At 35.4% G+C, this 22,434-nt stretch overlaps 2 protein-coding genes across 9 annotated transcripts in view; both read right to left on the minus strand.

Moving 5' to 3' along the window:
• Nucleotides 1-368: 368 nt before the first annotated feature.
• Nucleotides 369-22,434, minus strand: part of TPC1 (two-pore channel 1) — a 48,565-nt gene continuing 26,499 nt past the window's right edge. Inside the window, exons 2-25 of one of the 8 annotated variants that reach the window (XM_086663310.1) lie at nt 16,046-16,331; nt 15,502-15,674; nt 13,788-13,931; nt 13,235-13,342; nt 12,021-12,116; nt 11,317-11,447; nt 10,044-10,104; nt 9,692-9,858; nt 9,162-9,267; nt 8,852-8,929; nt 8,489-8,550; nt 7,152-7,224; nt 6,641-6,706; nt 6,360-6,503; nt 6,210-6,267; nt 5,609-5,716; nt 4,600-4,660; nt 3,705-3,873; nt 2,694-2,758; nt 2,354-2,444; nt 2,038-2,124; nt 1,773-1,850; nt 1,181-1,212; nt 369-1,068 (exon numbers count right to left, since the gene is read on the minus strand). In XM_086663310.1, the coding sequence (XP_086519436.1) occupies nt 981-1,068; nt 1,181-1,212; nt 1,773-1,850; nt 2,038-2,124; nt 2,354-2,444; nt 2,694-2,758; nt 3,705-3,873; nt 4,600-4,660; nt 5,609-5,716; nt 6,210-6,267; nt 6,360-6,503; nt 6,641-6,706; nt 7,152-7,224; nt 8,489-8,550; nt 8,852-8,929; nt 9,162-9,267; nt 9,692-9,858; nt 10,044-10,104; nt 11,317-11,447; nt 12,021-12,116; nt 13,235-13,342; nt 13,788-13,931; nt 15,502-15,654 (2,226 nt within the window). In that variant the 5' untranslated portion in view covers nt 15,655-15,674; nt 16,046-16,331 and the 3' untranslated portion in view covers nt 369-980. Of the gene's footprint in view, nt 1,069-1,180; nt 1,213-1,772; nt 1,851-2,037; nt 2,125-2,353; nt 2,445-2,693; nt 2,759-3,704; nt 3,874-4,599; nt 4,661-5,608; nt 5,717-6,209; nt 6,268-6,359; nt 6,504-6,640; nt 6,707-7,151; nt 7,225-8,488; nt 8,551-8,851; nt 8,930-9,161; nt 9,268-9,691; nt 9,859-10,043; nt 10,105-11,316; nt 11,448-12,020; nt 12,117-13,234; nt 13,343-13,787; nt 13,932-15,501; nt 16,332-22,434 lie in introns of those variants that run through there. The other 7 variants (XM_086663311.1, XM_086663312.1, XM_086663314.1 and 4 more) reach the window with 7 other exon arrangements.
• On the minus strand, nt 16,902-21,950 carry LOC147555645 (oligopeptide transporter 5-like). Its single transcript, XM_086663874.1, has 7 exons — nt 20,566-21,950; nt 20,038-20,489; nt 19,365-19,462; nt 18,685-19,257; nt 18,338-18,599; nt 18,073-18,258; nt 16,902-17,679 (listed from the first exon to the last, which is right to left on the minus strand). The coding sequence occupies exons 1-7, from the start codon at nt 20,585-20,587 to the stop codon at nt 17,056-17,058; spliced, it is 2,217 nt and encodes a 738-aa protein (XP_086520000.1). The 5' UTR covers nt 20,588-21,950; the 3' UTR covers nt 16,902-17,055.

The raw sequence follows: 22,434 nt of genomic DNA on the forward strand, positions 1-22,434 counted from the left end.
ACTCACCAAACCTAATTATCATTTTAAGTTCCACTTTATGTGACTTGAACTAAACCTATATAAGGTCTGAAACAGGGAATTAGGAAGATCTATTTTACATGGGAAGATCTATCTCTCTAAAGAGATTCAATTATATGTACAAGGTCCAATATTGAAATCATTCCAAAGATTTGTGGTGCCTGGAGTCGATGGACAACAAGCGAATATTCCTGTACTACCCTGAGTGACGGGGGAGAGGCTGGGTTAGGGAAGAGAATGGCTGGTACCAATGAAGCCACAAGATACCAGACCAAACAAATGCATCACTTCAGGGATAGGCATTGAGACTCAAATAAACACGACATTGAAAACCTAACGAACGGTACTGAAAAAAAAAAATTCTACGATAAGATCTATTTCTTATATGGGAAAAACCACTACAACCCTTCATGAAGATCAACTTTGATGTTCCTTCGTTGCTTTTACAAAACCAACTTCGATCGATTTTACAGCTAATGATTTCACTATTCTCTGCACCGCAGGAGAAGCTCACCTCAGATCCCTAGATGAAGGGGAGGCCCTTGCGGGCTTTCAAGGTTTAATATGCTGCGCAAACAAAGGAGTTGCAGAAAGTTATACTAGAAGGCTGCTCACGGAAAATTCCCCCATGCCCTCAAATGGGAAAAGGTGGAAGACGACGACCTCACATCATGGCTGACATATTATGAATGAAGTCTATAAAGAACTGACAGAACTCAGTTTTTTTACTCAATTAAGCTTGGAGTGCAAATTTAATAGGTTTTGTCTTAAAACAAAACAAATTTACACATTCACACTAAATGAAGTTAAAGAATTAAAATTTACTTCGTAGTAATACCTAAGCGCTAGATATCACACAAACAATCACAATTAAATTACTAAGCTTAAACAAGTAAATACCTTTTCTAAATGTGAAGATGAAGCTGAAAAGATGTATAAATGATGGACGAATTAAGAAAAACCTAAGGCTCTGAGGGTTGAGACTTGCTCAACTCTGAGCTCAATATACGATGAAGAAGCGTATCGACTCTTTGACTCCGTGTTTTTGAGCTGCATTGAGAAATTCCAGCAAGAAAACACAAAACGTATTAAAATTATGATGAAAAATTAACAACAAATGAGATTTTTGTCTTTCAATATGATAACTAGAGAAGATACGTACCCGAGAGATTTGCGTCTTCTTACTTGTGAATTCTGAAAGAAGATCATTATGAATTAGACTCAATGAAGAGTGACAACTATGAACATAAACAGTAAATGATTTTCTACATATTTGACGTGCGGAAGACATGTGAAAGTTTTTTGGTTTACAGCTACCATTTAAAGGGAACCTACAAAGAGCTGACTCTAGGATTATTTTTTGTGAGGATAACACTGTATAGTTCCGAAACTGTGGTTGCTCTAACCCTTTAGGGCTTTCGGTTTAACGAAAAATAGAAATAACCAGCAAGATTTTGTTTGAAGTTTTAGTGACAATGAACGATCCATCTGAATTCTGATCTTCAATTGTTAACTAATTTAGTGATAAACTTAAAAAACCAACCATTAGGCCATTGTCAAGCGGGCGACATTTTTTCTTTATACGGGTCAGTCTTAATGATCGAAGTGGTTCATAACGCCTCTGATAACCCTAAAGAACATGAAATTACATGTTGGAAGCATCTTCGAGAAGATTCGTGGAGGATATTGTTTTTGAATGATAACTTTTTCATTTCGGTTTAGGTGAAGGTAGAAGTATGTTGGAGAGTACATACCTTATCCTCATCTTCTGATGTCTCTGGATTGTCGAGGTCTATTTCAGCAAAGAAGGCTTCTAGTACAAATGCTACAACCTGAAAATAAAGAGGACCATAGAAATTCTGATGACTTCGTCTAAAAGGAAGTTGAGTGCAAGAGAAGAACTGGCATTTTACAAACAAAAACGAAAACCACAACTTTTAACATAGACTCTAAATGAGTCAAGTTTGTAGTAAACCAAATGATTCGTGTTAAAAAATAACCATGTATAAAGATACTCACCAGATTCAGTAAAAGCAAGACTGTTATGAGATAAAAGCTGATGAAATATGCAAGGCTCCATGATGTTCCTGTTAGTGTCTGATAGCCCTGAAATAGTCAAATAATGAGAGAATTATCGATCTCCTTCCCAAAAGAAATAAGAACCTTATTAACTTACCGGTTACTATATAATACTGGTAAAAAATGCAGTAAATTCAAAATACAAGATCCTATGATTCCACAAGAAGATGATAAGTTATGTGTCTCTACTTAAAGAACGAAATATTGGTATAATGGAAAGCCGTTTACACGAGAAGTAATGAAATACTCTTCTTACCTCCATCCATGCTTGCCAATTTCCCATAACTAGCAAATTGAAAAGTGTTACCATCCCATTGGGGTAGTCATTGAAATTGAAGAGCAGATAGCTGACTTTGTCAAGGAAACGACTTCAAATAACTGAAATTACTTGGGAGATTGGAATAAATTATTATCAAGCACATTTTATTTACTCTATAAGTCTACAATACATTTTCCTTATATTGACTGAAAATTGCAACAGTTTTCTATTATTGATTATCTAAAGGTCGAATCTGTACATCATAAGCAAATAATTTCCATACGCAGCTAATGAGAACCAGGCATAGCAAGAAAGAGTAAGAAATGGAAAAGGATACTCATTAGAAAAAAGAGATGAATCTTCCAATTTGGGATTTCCGGAGTTGACGATCCCGCCAAATATCTACAAGAACGTAAATGAGTAAAAAGTAGATAATCTGAAATGCTTAGAAATTTGGGAGGTCAAATTTGTTCAGAAATGTACAGTGTATTCAACTATTCTACTTTACTATATAGTATTTTCCTCAGTGGCTAAAGAGCAATTTTGAGGTCATTCCCATGCTAATAGGATGTCAACAAGTATGGCACGCAATGGCAAGTCATACTTAACAATGACTTTTTTTTGTGTCCTTTATTTCTTATTTATAGTTTTCTTTAATGTTTCACTTTCTTTTAATTTTGAATTAGTATTTGATAGTATTCATAGTAGTTGAGAGGATTTCAAGAGGTTATAACTTGCTATCTTTTGGTTATTCTGCATCTAGAAAGAGTTTTAAGCTTATTACTCAACTTAGGGTAGCGAATATAGGAATTTAGTAGACTCTGGAGTAATCTCCGCGGAGTTATCAATAACAGCTTTGAATTCTATATTTCATTCGAGATAAGTTTGAAGCTTCAACCAACAAATTTACTATAACATATATATATATATATATATATATATATATATATATATATATACATATAAGATATATAATTCTACTTTGTTGCTTTGAATAAACAAACATTATAATGATAGTAATATTTTAAGTTTATTCTTGTATGCAAGCGTAGGAGGGACTCGTGAAAACAATATTTTCTATACAACAATCAAATCTCTCACAGATATGGGGTAGATAAATCTTTAATATGAATACAAGTTGGGAAATCAGGGTGATTCAAATAGAACGAAGTATTAGTACATATTTTATATCAGAACTTTAAAAACATTTTCTTTTTAATTTTCATATGATACTGAGGGTACTTTCCAAGCAGGATTTTGCTAGGCCACTTTCTTCTAGTATCATATAATTACTTAAAGTAACTTATAAAAGAAAACGAAAATATAAAGAAGAATAGTCCTATTATACCTGTACGCCGAGAGAGCAATAGATACATAACACGCAAAAGATAGTCCCAAGATATGGCATCAATGTTGGTATGAGGGTTAAGAATGTAGCGACAAAAGCTCTGTAACGCTGAACATGCATCAGAAGTCTTATTAGCCGCAACATTCTTGCGATTAGTAGGTACCGGATCCTGTTAATAGAAGACAAGCGGAAAAAGGTACATTACTATCTGAAAAAATGATGTGAAACATATGGGTCGAATGAAGGTAGCAAAGTCCTCATCCTTTACAATATTATCTGGACAGAGGGCACAAAAAAAGATAACCAACGAAGCGATGTCCAGCAAGTCTATCCATTTGATTCAGATAAAAATCTCATAGACATGGCAACGGGGCCAGAGGAATTGGATTGTTGGGGTTGTGGTGTAAGTTACTGAAAGTATCAGAGAATATTATAGTTTGTAATGCTAAAAGTAGTAGATAATGTTGGAGTTTTTAGCTATGAAAATTAGCTTTAGTCCGCAGAGGATTTCTATGTAACAGCCAATTACACTGAAAGAGACATAGAAAGTTTTACTGCTCAAAAACGGATAAACCTAAAAAGGGGGCGTTATGTACTGTTTTATTCAACCAACTATCAATAAACACATTTCGTTGCTTATCTTTTATTTGTTTTCTAGTTTAACTCTAGTTCTTATCTAGCTTTCCCTTAAGCTATGTGCACTTACATCACATGCTTTCAACCTTCTTTTAACTACCATATGCATAAACAAGTCATTAATTGCATGAAAGGTATAAAATTTTGGCTACGGAATAAGTTTTGCAAGTCGGGACCCAATAAAAATCCTCGTGAAGTCATGATAAAAATTAAATAAAGAGCCATGAAAATGAGACAGTCAATAAATTCAAAAGCTTACCACTCGCCGTTTGAGAGGAAAGGAATGCCGGGGAAGGCAAAGGTGGTAGTTTCTCCAATAACTGCAAGAGCCAATTTAATCAGTCAAATATCATGAGACTTGAGTCATAAGAATGTCTGGATTAATAAAAGGACAGCTTCACACTATTGCTATGATGGAAATAATATTTTAATAAAGATTGGAATATTTAAGAATGGTTAGAATAGTAGACCTTCAAAATTTATGATTGGTTTAATTGAACTTTTCGGACTTCATACAAGGTTAAGATTACCAAAGCTGGCTGTTATCCACAATTAAAATTGTAAGGGGAATCGTTCAATAAACAGATAACTGTCTTTCTATCCTAATACATTGGGTGCCTCTCTACTGGATCTTATAACAAGAGCAATATGAAAGCATGTGGGGAAGAAAATACTCAGCACGACCAGTTCTATGATGGAGAAGCATATCCAATAAAGACTGAACTCCATCACGTTTCCTTTACCTTGGTTTCTTGATCTCCAATCTCAACTGGTTATCTTGGATAGTTAGTCAGAATTTTATCCACTTTCGCCACCCAATTTAATTCTATACCATTCACCCTTGGCTTTACGCATAGCAAAATAAAGGTATCAATTGATTTTAGCAGAAAAATCATGTACAAGTGTGCCCTATGTTAGATGCTATTAGATTTGAGGTTTTTAAACACAAATTTGGATATAACTGCACAAGTGCACAACTGCACATATCTAAAATCTCACTTTTCTAAATGAGGAATATCCGCTGAATTGTATAGATAAATACCACGATGTATTTAATTAGTTTCCCAGGATCCCAAATTAATTAGTTCTGTTTATAATCATATTCTGTTACGTAGAATCCCAGAGTCCTAACATGGGTAATATATAATAAACTAAAGTTACTAAACTACCAGAGTATCATCCAGCAATCAAAATAACTGAGCTGATGAACATCGATTGCAGCATAAAGTACCATTAACATCACAGAGATGTACTTTGTTTTAACTTACCAATTATCCATGTGATTACAAAATCAAATCGATTTTGTCCATCCATCCAATAATTCTCAAAACCATATGAAAATACTTTCAAAGCCATTTCTATGACATAGATCCATCCTGCGTTTACAGAGCACATATTAACAAAAAATATACAAAGATAGTAGGGATGATACATCAGAAGTTACGTGACATGGATATAAACAGGAAGGGTATCAGACACAATGGGATTGAAAATGAGAGAACTGTTGCAAAGCCAATAGAATTATACAAATTTTTATTAGATCATTTCTTTCAATTTATAATTTTTGCTGATGGATCAATCACGGTGACCTTATATATAGAAGACGTAAATTTTGATCCACCATTATGGTCATAATAAGATATGTGCAAGTGTTACACACGAGATATACATACAGAATTAGACATCAAACCCTAAACTGACTAACGAGTATCTCATAGTAGTACCTAGTGCCAACCTGAGTGCTCAAGTATCTTTAACGCCAAAAAAACACTAATAAGGACTATACATGTTACATAAATCAAAATTTATAAATTGTTTGCAAATAATGGACTCCAGAAATACAAATGTGAACATGGGGAAGGTCCTTACCGAAGACAAACTCAAGCTCCTGCCAAACTTTCTGAGCAGAACTGTTCTCAATATCAAGCTGTTTTACAAAGATAAATTACCCTTCATTCTCAAATTACTATACAGGAATAAAAAAAAACTGACAAAGATACCCTATAAATTCAATCATACCGTTGTTTCAACAACTACAGCAAAAAAATTCAATGTCAGTATGCCAGCTATAATATTTCCGAAAGTAGGGCTCCGCACAAAGTCTTTCAACTTTTCGGTGAATGGTGAGCGATAGAAGGCTGGAAAGTTTTCAAGCCAAGATGGCTACACAGAGATTTGACAGTATCAGTCTTACAGATCAAACAATAATCCCATGCAGCAAAGTTATTAAGGGAAAGTGTAAGGAAGCTTAAAATGAGGCGCATTATTTATAATAAAGACTGGAGTAAAAGTTAAATCACCGTTGCTTCCTTTTGAAATCTTAGTCCAATAGCATTGCAAAGGTCGTTAAATTCCTCCAAATTAATCTAACAGCGAAATAAAAATCAGGAAACTAATCAGTATTCAGTGATTGGCAAGATGATCACAAAACTTTTCTGATTTATTGACTTCGATTAAAGAAATGCACCGCAAAACCTTATGATTTTATTGTTCTTGCGATGTGTTACATTCATGCTCGACCATGTCTTCTGTGTAAAATACAAGCTGCAGCTCCACACCGTGATAAGGAGTGGACAGAGTGAAGTACCCATGCATATAATTCTTTATTAATTTTAACTCGGACGAAATTTTTATTCACCACGCCGACATTTTTCATTATTCTTACATGTGCGAGTTGATTCAAGGCATTATGGAGCAGCAATTGCCATTTCAACTTACAAATAAGAAGAAATTAAAGCTTCATAGACGAGATATGCATCTGAAAAACCAAGGACTCTCGAATAAAGTCCTTTAGAACAGAAGTAAAAGTACCTTGAAATCTCCGCTTTCATCTAGTTCATTGAATATGAGCTCAAATTCTTCTCCTGAGATATTGGGCAAGGACCTAATAGATATGTAGAAAAAAAGCCAAGTGAATATTCCAGAGGTAAATGTTAAGTTAGTGGATCATCACCCTGGTGATCTTTAGAAGATGCTATGAATAAGTGAGGTCATAATTATCGCATATAGGACTATGTGCTCGTACTTTACTTAGCACATCACTATTTTAGATATTAAATAACACTAATAAGCTAAAAAAAGGATTTGATAATGTGACATAAAAGGAAAAATGGGCAGGTGCCCTGAAGGTTCACTCATGTGTGCTGTAGGTTGACTCTAAATAAGCACCTAAGGCAGTGAGCTCATAAACAAAACAAGATTAAAATGGATGCCCGTGAGTTAAATATATCTAACAAAATGATAGAACTACTTCCCTACCGAGTAAACGCATTGTTGTCAATTGATCAACATAATGTGAAATTGTCTTAACAACTTGCTTGCCAATCTGTCTATCATCTCAAGTGAGGTAATGACTTTGCAATTGTCCACTGCTTGACAAGTGTATCAAACTAAACAAGCTAATGACAATTCCAACTAACTAATTTCAATTAGTATAGCTCTCTTCTAGAAAAATAAAAACAGCAGGAGGAATAATAAAATGTCACACAAAACCTTCAAAAGTCCTAACATGAAAGTGTTATCAGACCATTATGATCGTGAGAACCTGGCTGTAACTTGTCAGATCATCTCACTAAGTCCTAATGACAACAAACAATCCCTATCGATCAAGTCAGGCCTCAAGAGCAACTAGAGGATCTCTATGGATCAGGTTTAGAGGCCTCAAGTGATAGCTTGATTGATAATTAATCATGAAACATGACATCACCAACAATAAAAAAACATGGAAATCATGCTCTTTTGAAAGCGTTTGTAAATACATAGGAAAGTGAATGTTAATCTAGAAGGTAAGGTCACACATCTTTACTAACAACAGTGAGAGCTATTACATAGTAATATCGCAATGTTTTGATGCTAAGAGGCAGATGACAGATGCAAATATCTACCCACTTATATTTCTCTACTACCACCAAGCTCCAGCTAAATTAATTCCGCTCTTGAATAAATGAAAATTAAATAAAAAAACTCTAAAAAGAAACATGCAAAATTACAAACCTGCAACTTCAATAGTTCTTCTTACTTAAAAGTTGATGGTGCACGTGTTTTGGGCGTGGCTCATATTAAAAATATTAGAATTGGATAGAATGAGAGGAGTTAAGTCCCCCTTAACTAACAACTATGCTTTACATGGAGGCAAAGGTAAAGCTTACCTGTATTTATTCAGTTCCTCAAATAGTCTCGTGCATTGATCTTTATCAAGAAGCCCAGTTTTCTGTTGACGCACATAAAATAAAACAATGCAGATAAATAGTCGGATATTCTTGAAAGAGATATTTTATTCCGAATAAGAAAGTGTACAAACATACTATGACACTAATATATTAACTTTTGTTCTGCCAATGTCTAGGCTATGGTATGACCAAGACGTTTCGATCTGTCGTAGATATATTGTGGTACTACACTTCTACACCATGAGAGTCGGATGTTATGTTTATATGAGATAATTCAATTGTTTCAAACTATTTTTTAGCGAAGTACAGAAAGGGAAGATAAAGAATAATCATCAGTCTCACATTTCTGTCGATAAGACTGAAGGCTTTCCCCAATATTCTTTTCCTCATAAAATCTCTCCCAGCAACTTGTTTCGCAAGCTGCAAAGGAAACATAAAAGAGATATATCAAACTGTTAGATTGGGAAACTGTTATTGGAATTAAGAACTGAATAATTGAAGTTATAGCTGTAGCATGAGGTGTGATACTTCAAATAAGTTTGATTCTCCATAAAGAGTGTATCATGCAGGATAGTGAAGAAGATACTGGATTTTCTTTTTCTTTCAATACCTATAAATTTGTAACTACAGAAGAAAACAATAGAATATGTACCTGAGCTTTGAAGCTATCATATACAACAGCAAGTATCAGATTTGTCAAAAAGTAAACTCCCAATAGCACGTAGAGAACGAAAAACAGAGAATACCAACGTGATTCCCTACAAAAAAACAAATACAAATAATGAAGGATTATGCATTACCACAATGAGAAATCTATTTCACACCCAAAGTCGTAAAAATATTTTTCTGCCCCTATGAATGACTACATAACAAGATTCTTACAAAAATACACATTGAAGAGATGGAAGGAAACTAGTTTACGAGTTTATTAGATAAAGATTAGTTTAAATGAATAAATACATTAGTATTTAGTAGGCATTTTTGAAAGGTAAGTCAGCAACATTGGTATATCACAAACTAGCTAAGAGGATCATGAACATAGCTAGACTATCATAAACCAATCGCTTTTTTGCTTCTTGGCTTTTCAATAAAATCTGGTATTCTCCAAAAAGAACTACAGAGTTTATTGCTTTTTCCAATAAAGTAGATCATCCAATTCATTTTAGACAAAGTTCCACTTACTTGTATGCTGGAATCCACACATCTGGGTTGTTGGATGTGGTAAATAAAACAAACATTTGATAGCATGTGATGCTATATGAAGAAAATGTACTCTTCCCCTGCTGTGTATCTTCAAATATGACATACGCCAACCAACTGGAGAACAGAAGAAACAACAACGAAAGAGCCTGCATTCCAAAAGCATCACGGCAATGAAAAAGAGCATTACTATGACCATAGTGGAGATGTCTTCACTGTGTTAGAAGTTAGGACTACTATAAGGTAAATATTATTAGCCTATTTGGTACCCATGAAGTGTTCCTTAGGAGGGGAACAAACTCTGCTTTGATGTAATATGAAATGGATAACTTACCACGACATTGAGATACGTGACCAACATCCCACCCAAGGTGACAATACATGCTCGTAAATCCCTACATCCAAAATGAAATCGAAGTAATCAACTCACTGAAGCTAATTCTGGTAAGATAATTTTAACCGGCTTGATAAAGTTGACTTCCTGATAATGCTTGACAAAAATAAAATTCGTCTGAGAAGTTTATACAATTTCTAGTAATTTCAAGTTCATGTGTTAATGATCAGTAGAAGTTTTATTCCAGTTGTCAGACAGATTGCTTTGTTTCTTTTCAGTGTTTATCGTCCTTTTCATATTCCCTATGCATGTAATAATTATTTCGTTGTTGAAAGTGTGACACTCATTACTTTAGTCTCTCCCAAGTACATCGACTAAGCGTTCACCTAAAACCCCCAATTGCAACCCTAGGATAATAACTTCAAGAAAGAAATGCCCCAATGTCATAATATCCCTCTCAAACTGCTGTTCTCTGCTCATGTTTTATCATAGGGCGTACTTCTCAGCGTTTGTTAACGTGTACCAAGTCCAGCGGGTCCTTGAGAGCTTGCCTTAATTGAGATAGTTGGCTTCAACTCCCTATGGTTATGCTCATCATAATCAAAAGTACCTCCAGGCTCCATCCATACAGATGTTTTGTTAACAATAAACCACTAAACTAGAGAATATTCACGTAATTTGATATAGTTAGCCTGATCCCATCTTCCTAGCCATACTTAAGCTTTACATCTGCTACAATTGACACTTGACTCCATCAGCACTTGCTATCAGCCCACCAAAAGCTTAACCTTGACCACTGGAGATGATCAGATTGTCATGGAAGAGGCTAACTAGTTACGTCAAGGTGTCTTTGCTCCAATGCATTGACCTATTCATATGAGTGTTCAGTGTACTGTCAAGTCTCAAAACTTTGGATGTTGATAATGTTGGCAGATCAGCTCTACAAACCCAAAAACAAGTAAATTAATTCTTGCTTATGAACATACATTTTTGTTAGACTCTCAGGGAGATAGCTTGTACCTCCCTGGTAATGATCCTTTTTTGCCTTCAGATTTCTAAGATGCTGGTTTCCTTTTTCCGTGCACAATTAGAAAATCCGATTACTCCGGACTTCAATTTTCAAGTACACTGTCATATGAAGTCCTAATTAGGGTGATGATCATCATTACCATCATTCTCAACTCCAATGAACCGACGAACTAATGTAATTAGACTGTAAATCTAAAAGATTAAAACATCGCAAAGAAATAGAGGAGAACAGTTGATATTGTACCTAATGTTTAAAATCACAAAGACCACACGAACATATGGAGCAATCCTCAATGGTAGAGAATAAATTGGCACCGGAGACAGAAATAGAGCATAAACTAGTAGATCGGCAAGCAAAATTAGAAGGAAGAGGACCTGCAGAAGCATAGAAAACCTGTGTCACTGAATAGACCTAAAACATAAATGATATAAATGAAAGGAGAATGTTTCAAGTCCAATTCAAATTTTTTTGAGCTACTTCTTGAAAATCAACACAAGAATAAGCCATCAACTATACACTTGTTGGTTTTACATAAACGGTTTCTGTTGTTAGTTATTCACTACATTGCAGAAGTACATAGGGGAAAAAGAGCTGTACTACTTTAAGTACGTGGATCCTTCCTTTCCTTCTAACAGTGTTGCATCAGATAGCAATTAAAGTTCATCCTTTTCATGCCATATCAAAGATTTCATAATTACTTTCATGATGTCCTAAGAAGCATTTAAAGAATATGAAGGGATAAATTAGAAACCACAACGTTGATTGACAAAAAATGGACATAATTGGATTACTTTAGAAGAACGCTAGAAAGGCTTTCAAATACTCAATCGTTTCATGATAGATCACTATAAGTTTTTATTTGTGCATAAGAGATAGTGTACTTCTATGATAAATAAAAGAAAATTTTGAAGGAGAGGAGTGAATTTCAGTAAAAGCTATTGCCTAACCTTCAATTTGTTCAAAGGGTTCCTTGAATAGAGCTGGTATCCTTCATAAGCAAGAGGGAAGAAAGTGTGCAAAATGAGTATGACGAGAGTTATTCCCTGCAAAAAAGGGAAGGAAAATACCAAGGGACACAGTTACTAAGAAAGTAGTAGAAAAGTGCGGACATGTAAAATGGCATGCATATGGATACGCTAGGGTCTTTTGTTTTCTTGAATGATTCTAAATTTCATTTACTGAGGAGCTCTGTCTATATCAACATTGAGCTGGCCCACCTTATGTCTTACTGCAACATCATCTCCTGTGGTAGCTCACGGGGGGTTGTTCATAACTCATAGTTTTATAATTCTATTGGAAAACAACGAACAGCTATTAATACTTTTACTCGATAGATTTGAGATGTTTCTGTAATGACATGATGCATCATCAAGTCCCTTCCTCGTAAATGATACTTGAATTTACAGGGTTAGCAGTCCAAATTTGCTAAAATTGGTTAAAAAGCACATACTGCAAACAAGTATCATCCAGGGTTTGAAACTGGAATTGGATATATCGGCCAAGGGCCGAGCCTGAGTAGTGACGAGTTACTTGGCTGAGTGGTTATAGGCAAAAATAATAGTCGTTGACCAAAATGATGTTTTTTTCATGCATATGCTTTAAACAATTTCCTTTTTCTTTTGTCCTGGAAGTATGTAGACTTGTTCAACTAGTTGTAACATTTTGATTTACTTTCGAAAAAAGTCTTTTGGTATTTCTAAATACCTTTAGGTGTCTCTAACAACTATTCCTAGAAGTTTCTGAAGTTTTGACATGTATTTATTACTTCGCAACTTTCTAAAATGTCTCTTCGTATTTGAAAAACAGCAATCAAATATATTAATATATTATTCAGCAGACTCTAGTGGAGTCATGGCGAATCGAGATGACTCAGCACTCTGTAAAGTCTAGGCTGAGTCAGCCGAGTTACTCGGGGAAACTCTAGACTCGGGTACCCGGCCAAGATTGGCTCGGGCTAGCCCCGAGCCCGAGTCGAGAGTTACTTGGCCGAGTCTGACAGCTTATTGGATTGACGTCAATATAGTTGCATCTTAGTAATTGTTCAAGAGTAAAAGTAGAAATGTTATCAAATAAAAAACGAAGACAATTGACAAACATTGCAGCTGAGATTACAAGTTTAAAATACTTTAGATCCGTACATGCATCAGAAGTATTCTCTGACCTCGTAAACAAGAGACTCAGCAGTTGTTAGGTACGGCAACTGGCCAAGGAAGAAGTACTCTCTCTCACTACAGGTATGTGTAGAATACTTGGCACACCATAAAGGCTTCTGCAAAGGTTAAGAAAAAGAAAAGAAGAAACATAGGTTAGCAGTATTTCTTGATTAAATTGATCCATGACGATACTAGTATGAACCATTATGCCCCATACTAAAATTCTGAAAAGAGAAGTAAATTGTAGCTTGAACATTTTTCGCTCTTTTCTCTATCTCCTCACCTTTTTTTTTCCATTTGGGGCCAAAGGTCCAAGCACATGACACCCATTTTGCAGATGGTAACAAAAATAATAATAATATTTTTGAGAAAGAGGTAATATATTGATTATTGTGCCGAGACAACACTCAGAATTTCGAAATTTACATATTAGATAACATCGACTCCCAAGAAAACAAGAAGACTGAGAAAGGTACAACTATGAAAATTTTAGTTGGCAAAGCAAACAAAAATAATAATAACAGATACCAATACCAATGAATAAGAACAACCTCAACTAACCTCAAGGAAATTCAATACTATCAAGGCAAAGAGATTAAGTGACCAAAGAATATCAAACCGAACAAAGAGGAAATAAGATTTTGCAGCGCTTTCAAATCTTGGGTCATCAAGAACTTGCTCAGGCAAACCCATGCCATCTTCAGCCTGGAAATTTGCATTTTGAACCATATGAATTAAACTCGTGAAAATTTTATATTCGTTCCCATTTGTACGAAAAAGATATATTAGAAGCACGGAAGTTAATGCTAAACTATAATGCCATTTCTAATCAAATGCAATGTACCCAGAAACAATAAAAAATTATAGTGCAAGAGCCTAGAAGACATATCTAACCATGAAATCCACTATAAAGAGGGTAAAAAAAAAACATTGTTTCGTAAAAAGGATCAAACCTCCTTATTATGAGTTTAATCGTGAAAAAGAATACCATACATACTGACTTATTGCGTGAAACTAGTTCAACCATCAGCAGTCCATTAGAATAGTAGATAACTAGGAAGTTTTGAAGTTCTCGGGAGGTCACTGATTTCTAGGTCTAACAATCTTGTTTTGTGATGGTCCCAAGAGACCTACTCTAAAATCACGTTTGGTCTTCTACATTAGCTAAGAGCATCTCCAATGCAACACTCAACAAAAACTCAAATAATCCAATGTGTCAAGTATGAGTTGAGTTTCTCTTTCCTAGGTTGCACTATTGAGATACTCAATTCAAAATTCATCTCCAATGCAACACTTAAATAAACTCAACATTTACTTTAGATCTACTTTTGGGTCTTATTTTAATATATAAAATGTTGATGTGGACCAATTGAGATACAACAATAAATGTTGAGATACTCAAAAGAAAACTCAACAATTGAGTTTTCTTTTGAGTATCTCAATATTTATTGTTGCCACATCATATTGAGACTCTAGTTGAGTGTTGCATTGGAGAGTGTTTATTGTCAAAAACTCAAGTAGTCCTATGTGTCAAATTGAGTTTTGTAAGTTGAGTGTTGCATTGGAGATGCTCTAAGCATCTGACCGAGAAATGCAAATTCAACTTCTTAACAATTTTTACAGCTTCACTTCCGCCCATGATTCAACATCATGGTGGAGACTGAATATACAAAAATTGAGAGGTTTCAAAAGTAACAAGAGAAGAGTTCCAAACACGAATTTTCAAGACCAGATTGAGGAGATACCAGAAGGATCAAACTTGTTTTTTTTAACCGAATGCCAGAAATAGCTCGTAGATGTCAACGTATAACGTCCACTTCTTGCTAGATTTCTTTATTTACAAATTTTTTATGTGTGAGGAGATACCAAAAGGATTCAATCACAATTTGCTTCAAAATAGACACATTTAGATAGAATTTTCTTCTACAAATTTAACACCTAACTTCAGAACTTTCCTCAAGCAGCATGACAACAAACTGAAATAACTTCACGGAGCACAAGAACATTCAAAAAATTTGTCTGGTAAATCCAGTATCAGCTATCATAAACAAAGATTTAACGAAATTCTAATCGTCTAACTTTTGCTTTTAAACTCTTTCAAATCCTACAACTTGAACACCAGTCTCTAACCAATTCCCAACTAAATTCCTACTATAATTAACACCTTATACTTCAAATTGTCCAGAAAGAGAAACTCATTCAAGTACAGAGAGAGAGAGAGAGAGAGAGAGAGAGAGAGAGAGAGAGAGAGAGAGAGAGAGAGGAAATGTCTAACCAGATCCACAAGAGCTGCTGCTTTCTGATAAGGATCACCATAAGCAATAGCATCAGATCTTCTTTTAAAAGGTAAATTCACCTCTCTATGCTGAGCTCCACTTCTCCTAGACCTATTACTTGATTCTCCTTGCCCTAACAAAGGCTTCTCCATTTTTCCTCTATGATTTCAAACTGTAACAGTACTTGAAACTCAAAATTTCGAACTGAAATTAAGATCTAGATGCTCAAATAGAACAAATCAACACGACTTATAACTATTAAATTATTAGGTTTAAAAGTCAAATGAAGTAGAAACAGAAGATTAAACCACTGAAAACGTCGTGCTTGCTGAATGAGATCAAAGCCAGCAATAAAATAATTGAAAGACGATGTGATGTGAGATGAAGTAGAAGCAATTTTTTAATGTGTGAATAGATCTTAATCGACTACGGACTAAGTAAAGTCGCTGTTAATGATTTAACAGATGATGAGTTAGAGAGAGAAAGTGGAAAATTAAAGAAGGGAATGACTTTTGAGTGGATGAGTTAGAGAGAGAAAATTACTGGAGGTTGAATGCTTAACTACCCAGTAGGACCTCCGAAAAGATCGGATGAATGGTTTTTTCGATCTGGCGGGAAGAGAAGCGATTCCAACATTGTTGACTCGGAATGTTTCAGACGGAGCAGTGATTCGATTCTACAACGGTAGAAGTGAAATCCTTCATTTACCAAGTCCAAGAATGTTTTTTCCGGTTGGGTACGTCTGATTAAAAAATTAAGAAGTAATTTTGGCGCCCCAGTTTTTGGGGGCGTCTAAGATGGTTTGTTTAGTCCCAAATTTTCATTTTCACTTTCACATCACTTTGTCTCCACCACCACAACTTCTAATCACCACCAGAGACACGGGTACCATCACAATTTTTAATCAGCTACACCACTACCATTTTTTGTCACCCTGTCGTCTATCCCCTCTCTCTCTCTTTCTCTTTTTCTCTCACTAAAAATCCAAGCACATCTCGAAGGTGAAAATAATAAAACGTGACTTCATTATGAAATTTATAAGAGAATCAGATGAAAATAAAAATGTAAAGCGTGACTTCAAATGTTATACTGAGTCGATCTAAAATATACTCTTCTTTAGAGAATGGTGTAAGTGTTAATATCTATTGAGAATTCTCCCGAACTCATCAGGCGCCCCGCGCATACACCCTTTCACGCGTCAAAGCTAGGCCTTTCCTCAAGCACTCAGCTCGGCCGAAATGGAATTTAGTCTATATGAACCGTTGAAAACTAAAGAGGTTGGCAAATTGTTCATCTCTTGAAACATTAATTTAGACAGTGTATAACCAAGTTCAAACATTCTCCTTTTCAACAAAAAAAAAAAAAAAAACAAAAGTTCAAACATTCTCCTGCACTATACTAGATGCATATACATGATGTAAAATGGCCATTAGTGTACGAAACTATCGATTATCCGTCAAAGAACAAATTCACGTGGGTCGGAAATAGAAACAAATGTCTTCTCATAAGTTCTAACTTGAAAACTCAAACAACCTTAATTTACAATACAAGTGTTAATGAACAACTGGGCAACCATCTACGTTAATACCGGATGCAGTAGGGCAAGTAGCAAGAGGACAATGATCATCTCCGTCCAATCCCCACCAATTCATTCCATATATACCTTCCATACTAAGTGTAAAAGTTGTTAAAAGAACTACAAATGCAGCACCAATAGATAATCCATTACACAAATGGTAATTGTACTTGGCCCACCAATCTTTATGTTTCCTATACACAACCAAGTTAAAGATACAGGCAACCGAGAACCAAGACCAAAAATGGATAGCAGCAGTCGGAGGCGAGCTTTCTACAGCACAGAAAATGAGAGGGACATTAACAAGTCTAATCCACTTCTTCTCAGGAAACCAACGCCCGAGCAACCAAGCTAGCACCGTGGCAAACAGTCCAACTACAAAAAAGTAGTACATACTCTTGTACTGGCCATGAGGTGCAAAAACATGGGCTGGCCCAACTCCACCCCAAACCATGCTGTGGCTAAACATCCTGTGCTCAGACGGACATGTCCATGGGCTCCCTATTGGAAGTTTTTTTGGGTCACAAATGTTCTCCACACTGCTCAAGAACCACCATGTTGTACCCAGGCTGGTCGAATATGAGATGAATGAGCCTAGAATCTGTAGATTCCGACACAGTAGATAAAGTAAATAAGTTAATAAAGGATGAAAAGCTAGCTAGCTATCTATGTTGTAAAACTCATAATACGTAAGTACTAGAACCTAGACTACGAAGTAGCGCCAGGCGTTCGACTCTTGTAGTCGATGAGTTGCTTGTTTCTTTGAAGAGAATAGCATTTTGTCAAATTCCAATAACATCAATAAGTTGATGTGCAATCTATTCGAAGATTTGCTCGTTTATAAAACAAATAGCCTTTTCCAAAACTCAGATAGGTTATACCAAGGGGCCAAAATACTTGGGAAGTGTACCGAGTACTTTCCAAGCTTAATAACATTACTAGCTCTTATATCGAATTTATCACCCCCCTTAAACTTAAAATGGATTTGGTTTACCTGAACAATGAACAATGACCTCGGAGGAATCTTCATGTAATGACCGAGCTTAAGTTCAGGAAGGATGGTCATGGTGGTACTCATGGTGCATATGCAAAAACTTTTGAAAGTCAAGTTTGCAAGAGGGTAGCCTGGATATAGTGAACCCATTATCAACTCCGAAAGCCCGTAAATATCGACAGCATCCTGCACTCAAACAATAGTACCAGACTATTAGCTTTCGAGATAAGTAAACAAATGCACATAAAATGGTTATCATTCTTACTTGGCCTGTGGTGGCAGTAATCACGCCTGTCGGAAGAGTCAGAATAAAAGGGAATAAGTATCCCAATATAACACCCCAGTGTGGGATCTGAAAATCTTTTCCGAAGTAGATCGAATTAAGAATTGCAAGAGATATCATGACAATGGTGATCGTGTAAAACCACCATTGCGGAATCGGTTTGTAGGACCTCATCAGCCTATTGTGAACATCATTGAATTGATCTTTTCCTTTCCATGCTTGCTTCAACACATTCCAACTCTCTCTACAATTACATACGGAAGTAATATACTTAAGTTGAAGCATTGCTACATATAAAGGAAATAATGAAGAAGGGAAGCATTATTCACCTTGCATAGTGAAGAATGAAGTACGCAAAAGTCGATGTTTCAGATGCAAACCTAAATCCGTAGGATAGGACAAGCCAGATACCCATATAGATGACTGAGTAGTTTGCGTAGGCGTTTTTATTTAAAACCAAATCTTCATTAACAACTCGGGTGACATTATAAGTTTGTCCATTGGAATCAAATATATCACTAGAGAATAAAGGAAACTTTTTGGAATCGTACAAGTTAGCCCAATATGAGATCGGAACTATTATATACGCGAATAGAATGAAGCCAACCATCGTATTTACGACCGAAAACATCGGAATAACTAACGGATTTGGTAAGAAACCAGTTACTGTATTCCAATCCAATGACAATGCACCAATACCAAGACCATGAAGACCAGAACCAATTTGTTGTGCAGTAACAGAATTTTTCCAAATCAAACACAAAAATGAAAGATTTCTAATTGAGGGAAAGAAATAGTTTGGGATAATATGATAGGCAAAGCTTAAGACTGCTACTATCATGAAAAATTGTAGTCCTTTTAGTTGTCTTTTCGCCCTTGGAGTATCCGTTTCGTGCAACAACCTACACTACGAAAATGTTAGTCCAATATATATATATATATATATATATATATATATATATATACATACAAATATATGTCTACTTATAGATAGAGAGCTCGAAGAGACCTGTACAGAGATACAACAGGAAGATAAGAAGGCCACCACATATGAGGCGATTCGACGAGGAACTTCATAAATATTCCAGCAAATCCATAACCGACCATCTATCCAGAGAACATAAGTAAGCAAATAGATTTAATTCACGACATATTTATAGTGAAAATGAAGTATTTTTGCGGTGTTCTTTTTCATTGGTTTTTACACTTCAAGAGTAATTCTTCCCACATAATATTATCATCCACGGGACTGTAGATCAAAACTCAAAGAGCAGTAGCTCCACAATTTACCCGTGTCTCCTTGGGGCGAAGATGCAAGTGAAAGGTAGATTTCAAGACTTGGTGGACTAGTGTAATAGTTCCAAATCGCTTGGGAGAGCACCCAGAGCCTTGGCTACATGTGCGAGCTCAAGTGTAGTTAGTTGCGAAGTGTCCTAGTGTTGAACAAAACAAGTACATGTTGGTCCTCGTGGCTAAAGCAATAACTGCTAAGACTTGGGTAGTGCCAACTTGATATTACGAAATGCATAAAATATTTTGTATAGCTAGAAATAAATAGAAGAACTATGTGTTTGTTACATGTCACATCTATCTAGATTTACGAAAAAAATAATAATAATGTATATTGTTGTAGTCATCAACTTTTGCAAATTAATGTAAAGAAGGCGATTTGAAATGCTAACCTGAGTGGTTTGAATTAACACATATGACGCCCAAAAACTGATATTTTTGTGGTAGAGAGTCTTGGTTATGGCAACAATGATTAAGGCAAATGGCCTATCGTCGCCTGAAGCAGCAAGTATATTCAACACAATATGCTCTTTAATATTGAAAGGGCCTGGGTTCACTGAAAATGACCAATTTATGATTGGTATTCTTATGTTTTTTGCAGGAAGAATTGCTGCCATTAGCTTTCCAGCTACAAGGGTGAGGATAGTGAAAAATGATGAGTCTATAAAGATAGGGTTTTGACGAAATCGCAAGAATTGTTTGATGAAAGCTAAGGAAATGCATAGAAATGGGCCTATTATCCATGTTCGAAATGTTAAGACGGGTAACGTTGGATCATCTGTGGTTGGAACTGTAATCCTCACTTGCTCAATTGGAGAGTCATTGACTTGATCATTATCATCATCTACAATATAGCACCACTTGCTAGTTAGTTAGTTAGTTTGACAAAGAGAGAAAGACAAAGATAGTTAGAGATGAACCTTGTTTTTCTTTCTTCTCCATTAAAAAGTTGTTAAATGGGTCGTTTTCCTATGAAACAGGAAAAACTAGGTAGACTGCAACCAGATGTCTTATCTGACTTGTTGTGATTCGTGTTTCCGATAATATTATTATGACTATGGACCTACGGTAAAAGTATATACAAATAATTATTAATTGGAAAATGAATTTTTGTCCCTAAAATCATGCCATAATTAGGGAATGTATCTAGCCATAAAAGCGTTTTCTTGTGAGATTACAATTTTATGGGAAAAGAAAATAATTGAGAAAGGATTTGTGTGATTTGGAAAATATACTGAAAAGGCTTAAAAGGAATCCTTCTGAAAATGTTCCATCTGAAGTTTTTGCAATCCAATTAGTACAATACTTTTTTTTTCTTATAAAACAAATTTTAAAGAAAGGTCATGTTGTTACATAATTTTTTTTTTTTCAAAAGAATCGGTTGTGTGTCTCTTCCGTCCAGATTTGAGCGTGTTTGCTTGCCTAAATACTCTACATTAACCAAACTTTCGTATTAATTTCATACTTGAATATCTCATTCATTTGGAATCGAGTGATTCTTGACTCTAAATTTATGTGCTCAATGAGACAACCGTAATGGTATGTGTTATTTTTTTTTTTATTTTGACGAGTCAAAATCGAACCAACATTGGCTCTAATTCTAACAGGTAACACAATTGGGTAATGAATAAGTATATATCTTAACTGTTTCAAATTTCTTAATCATATCAAACACTTGATTTTGAAATTTCTAGTAAAACTACAAAGTCGGATCAAACACAAAAATTTGCATTTACTGGATTAGAAATTGTGTTTTCTTTTTAGTGAGAAATCTTGTTTTTTTTTTCACACAGGGTATTTTCGCACGAACTAATCAGACCCAAGTTTTGCTTTTTTGAGTATAGACTTAACAATTGGGTGGGTGGATGTTGTTAGAGTATAAAGATCGAGATGAATCGAGATCCGTAGATATCCGTATCAATCGTGGGATTGATTGGTTACAGACTCGAGACTCAATGTAACTCAATACAATATAAAATACATAGAGGTCACTTTATACTCTAACAGATGTTGTGTTGGTAATCCATGCATTTCTCACTCACATTATTCTACCAAAAACAAAAAAAAAAAAAAAAAACAACAAACAAACTACTAAACTATGAGTTGAGAGGGTGCATGTGGAACATGTTTGAGGACCTTTAGAAGAAGTCCTCCTTGCAGCAGGGCTATTTGAGGCAACATTTTGCAGGTGTCGCGTTGAAGCGGCCAGCTGCCATGGCATACGAAATAAACATTAGAAAGTAAACAAAGAAAAAAAACACGAAAAAGATCAATGATGACATATTAGAAGATTAGTGAGAAGGATGAAGAACTGTATGAATTTGCTACTGGTATTTATAGGGGAGGAGGTTTCAGGAGAAATCATCTCAACCTACCCTTTGGCAAAATAGGCCACAGGGGGTTTTTATTATTGCAATAATGGAGTTTCCATTCTGGTGAATGGGGGAGCTTTTCCCTTGCTTCACTCTAATTGTGAAAACTCATATTCTGAGAACAATAATGTAAAAATGTATTGTCATTCTAGTAACCCCCCAGGCCCCCACATTTCAGCTACGAGTACACCTTACCAAGGACAACTTTTTGGCCAAAATATGAAAATAATGTATTAATGGGGCTCTTACAACAATATTCTCGGCCTCCTTTAAAACTCCCCACCAACTTATATCAAGAAGCATGCAACCGTCATTCATGGATTCCTAACAACAAGATTGGACAGGCAGCCTTAAAGGTGTTAAGTGAGGAGGCTTTCTCATACATGGGAGTTTATAAGCGGGAGGGGTTTCGAAAAA

Source organism: Eschscholzia californica, unplaced genomic scaffold, assembly GCF_041429995.1.
Source record: "Eschscholzia californica isolate CP2 unplaced genomic scaffold, dmEscCali1.0.p SCAF_2, whole genome shotgun sequence".
Lineage (NCBI taxonomy): Eukaryota > Viridiplantae > Streptophyta > Magnoliopsida > Ranunculales > Papaveraceae > Eschscholzia > Eschscholzia californica.

Coding starts and splice junctions, on each gene's coding strand:
- LOC147555645 (XM_086663874.1), bottom strand. CDS start 20,587: ATGGAGAAGAAAGAAAAACAAG. Junction 18,259..18,337: donor TTACTGCCACCACAGGCCAA/GTAAGAATGATA, acceptor GTTTGAGTGCAG/GATGCTGTCGATATTTACGG. Junction 17,680..18,072: donor GGTCATTGTTCATTGTTCAG/GTAAACCAAATC, acceptor CGGAATCTACAG/ATTCTAGGCTCATTCATCTC.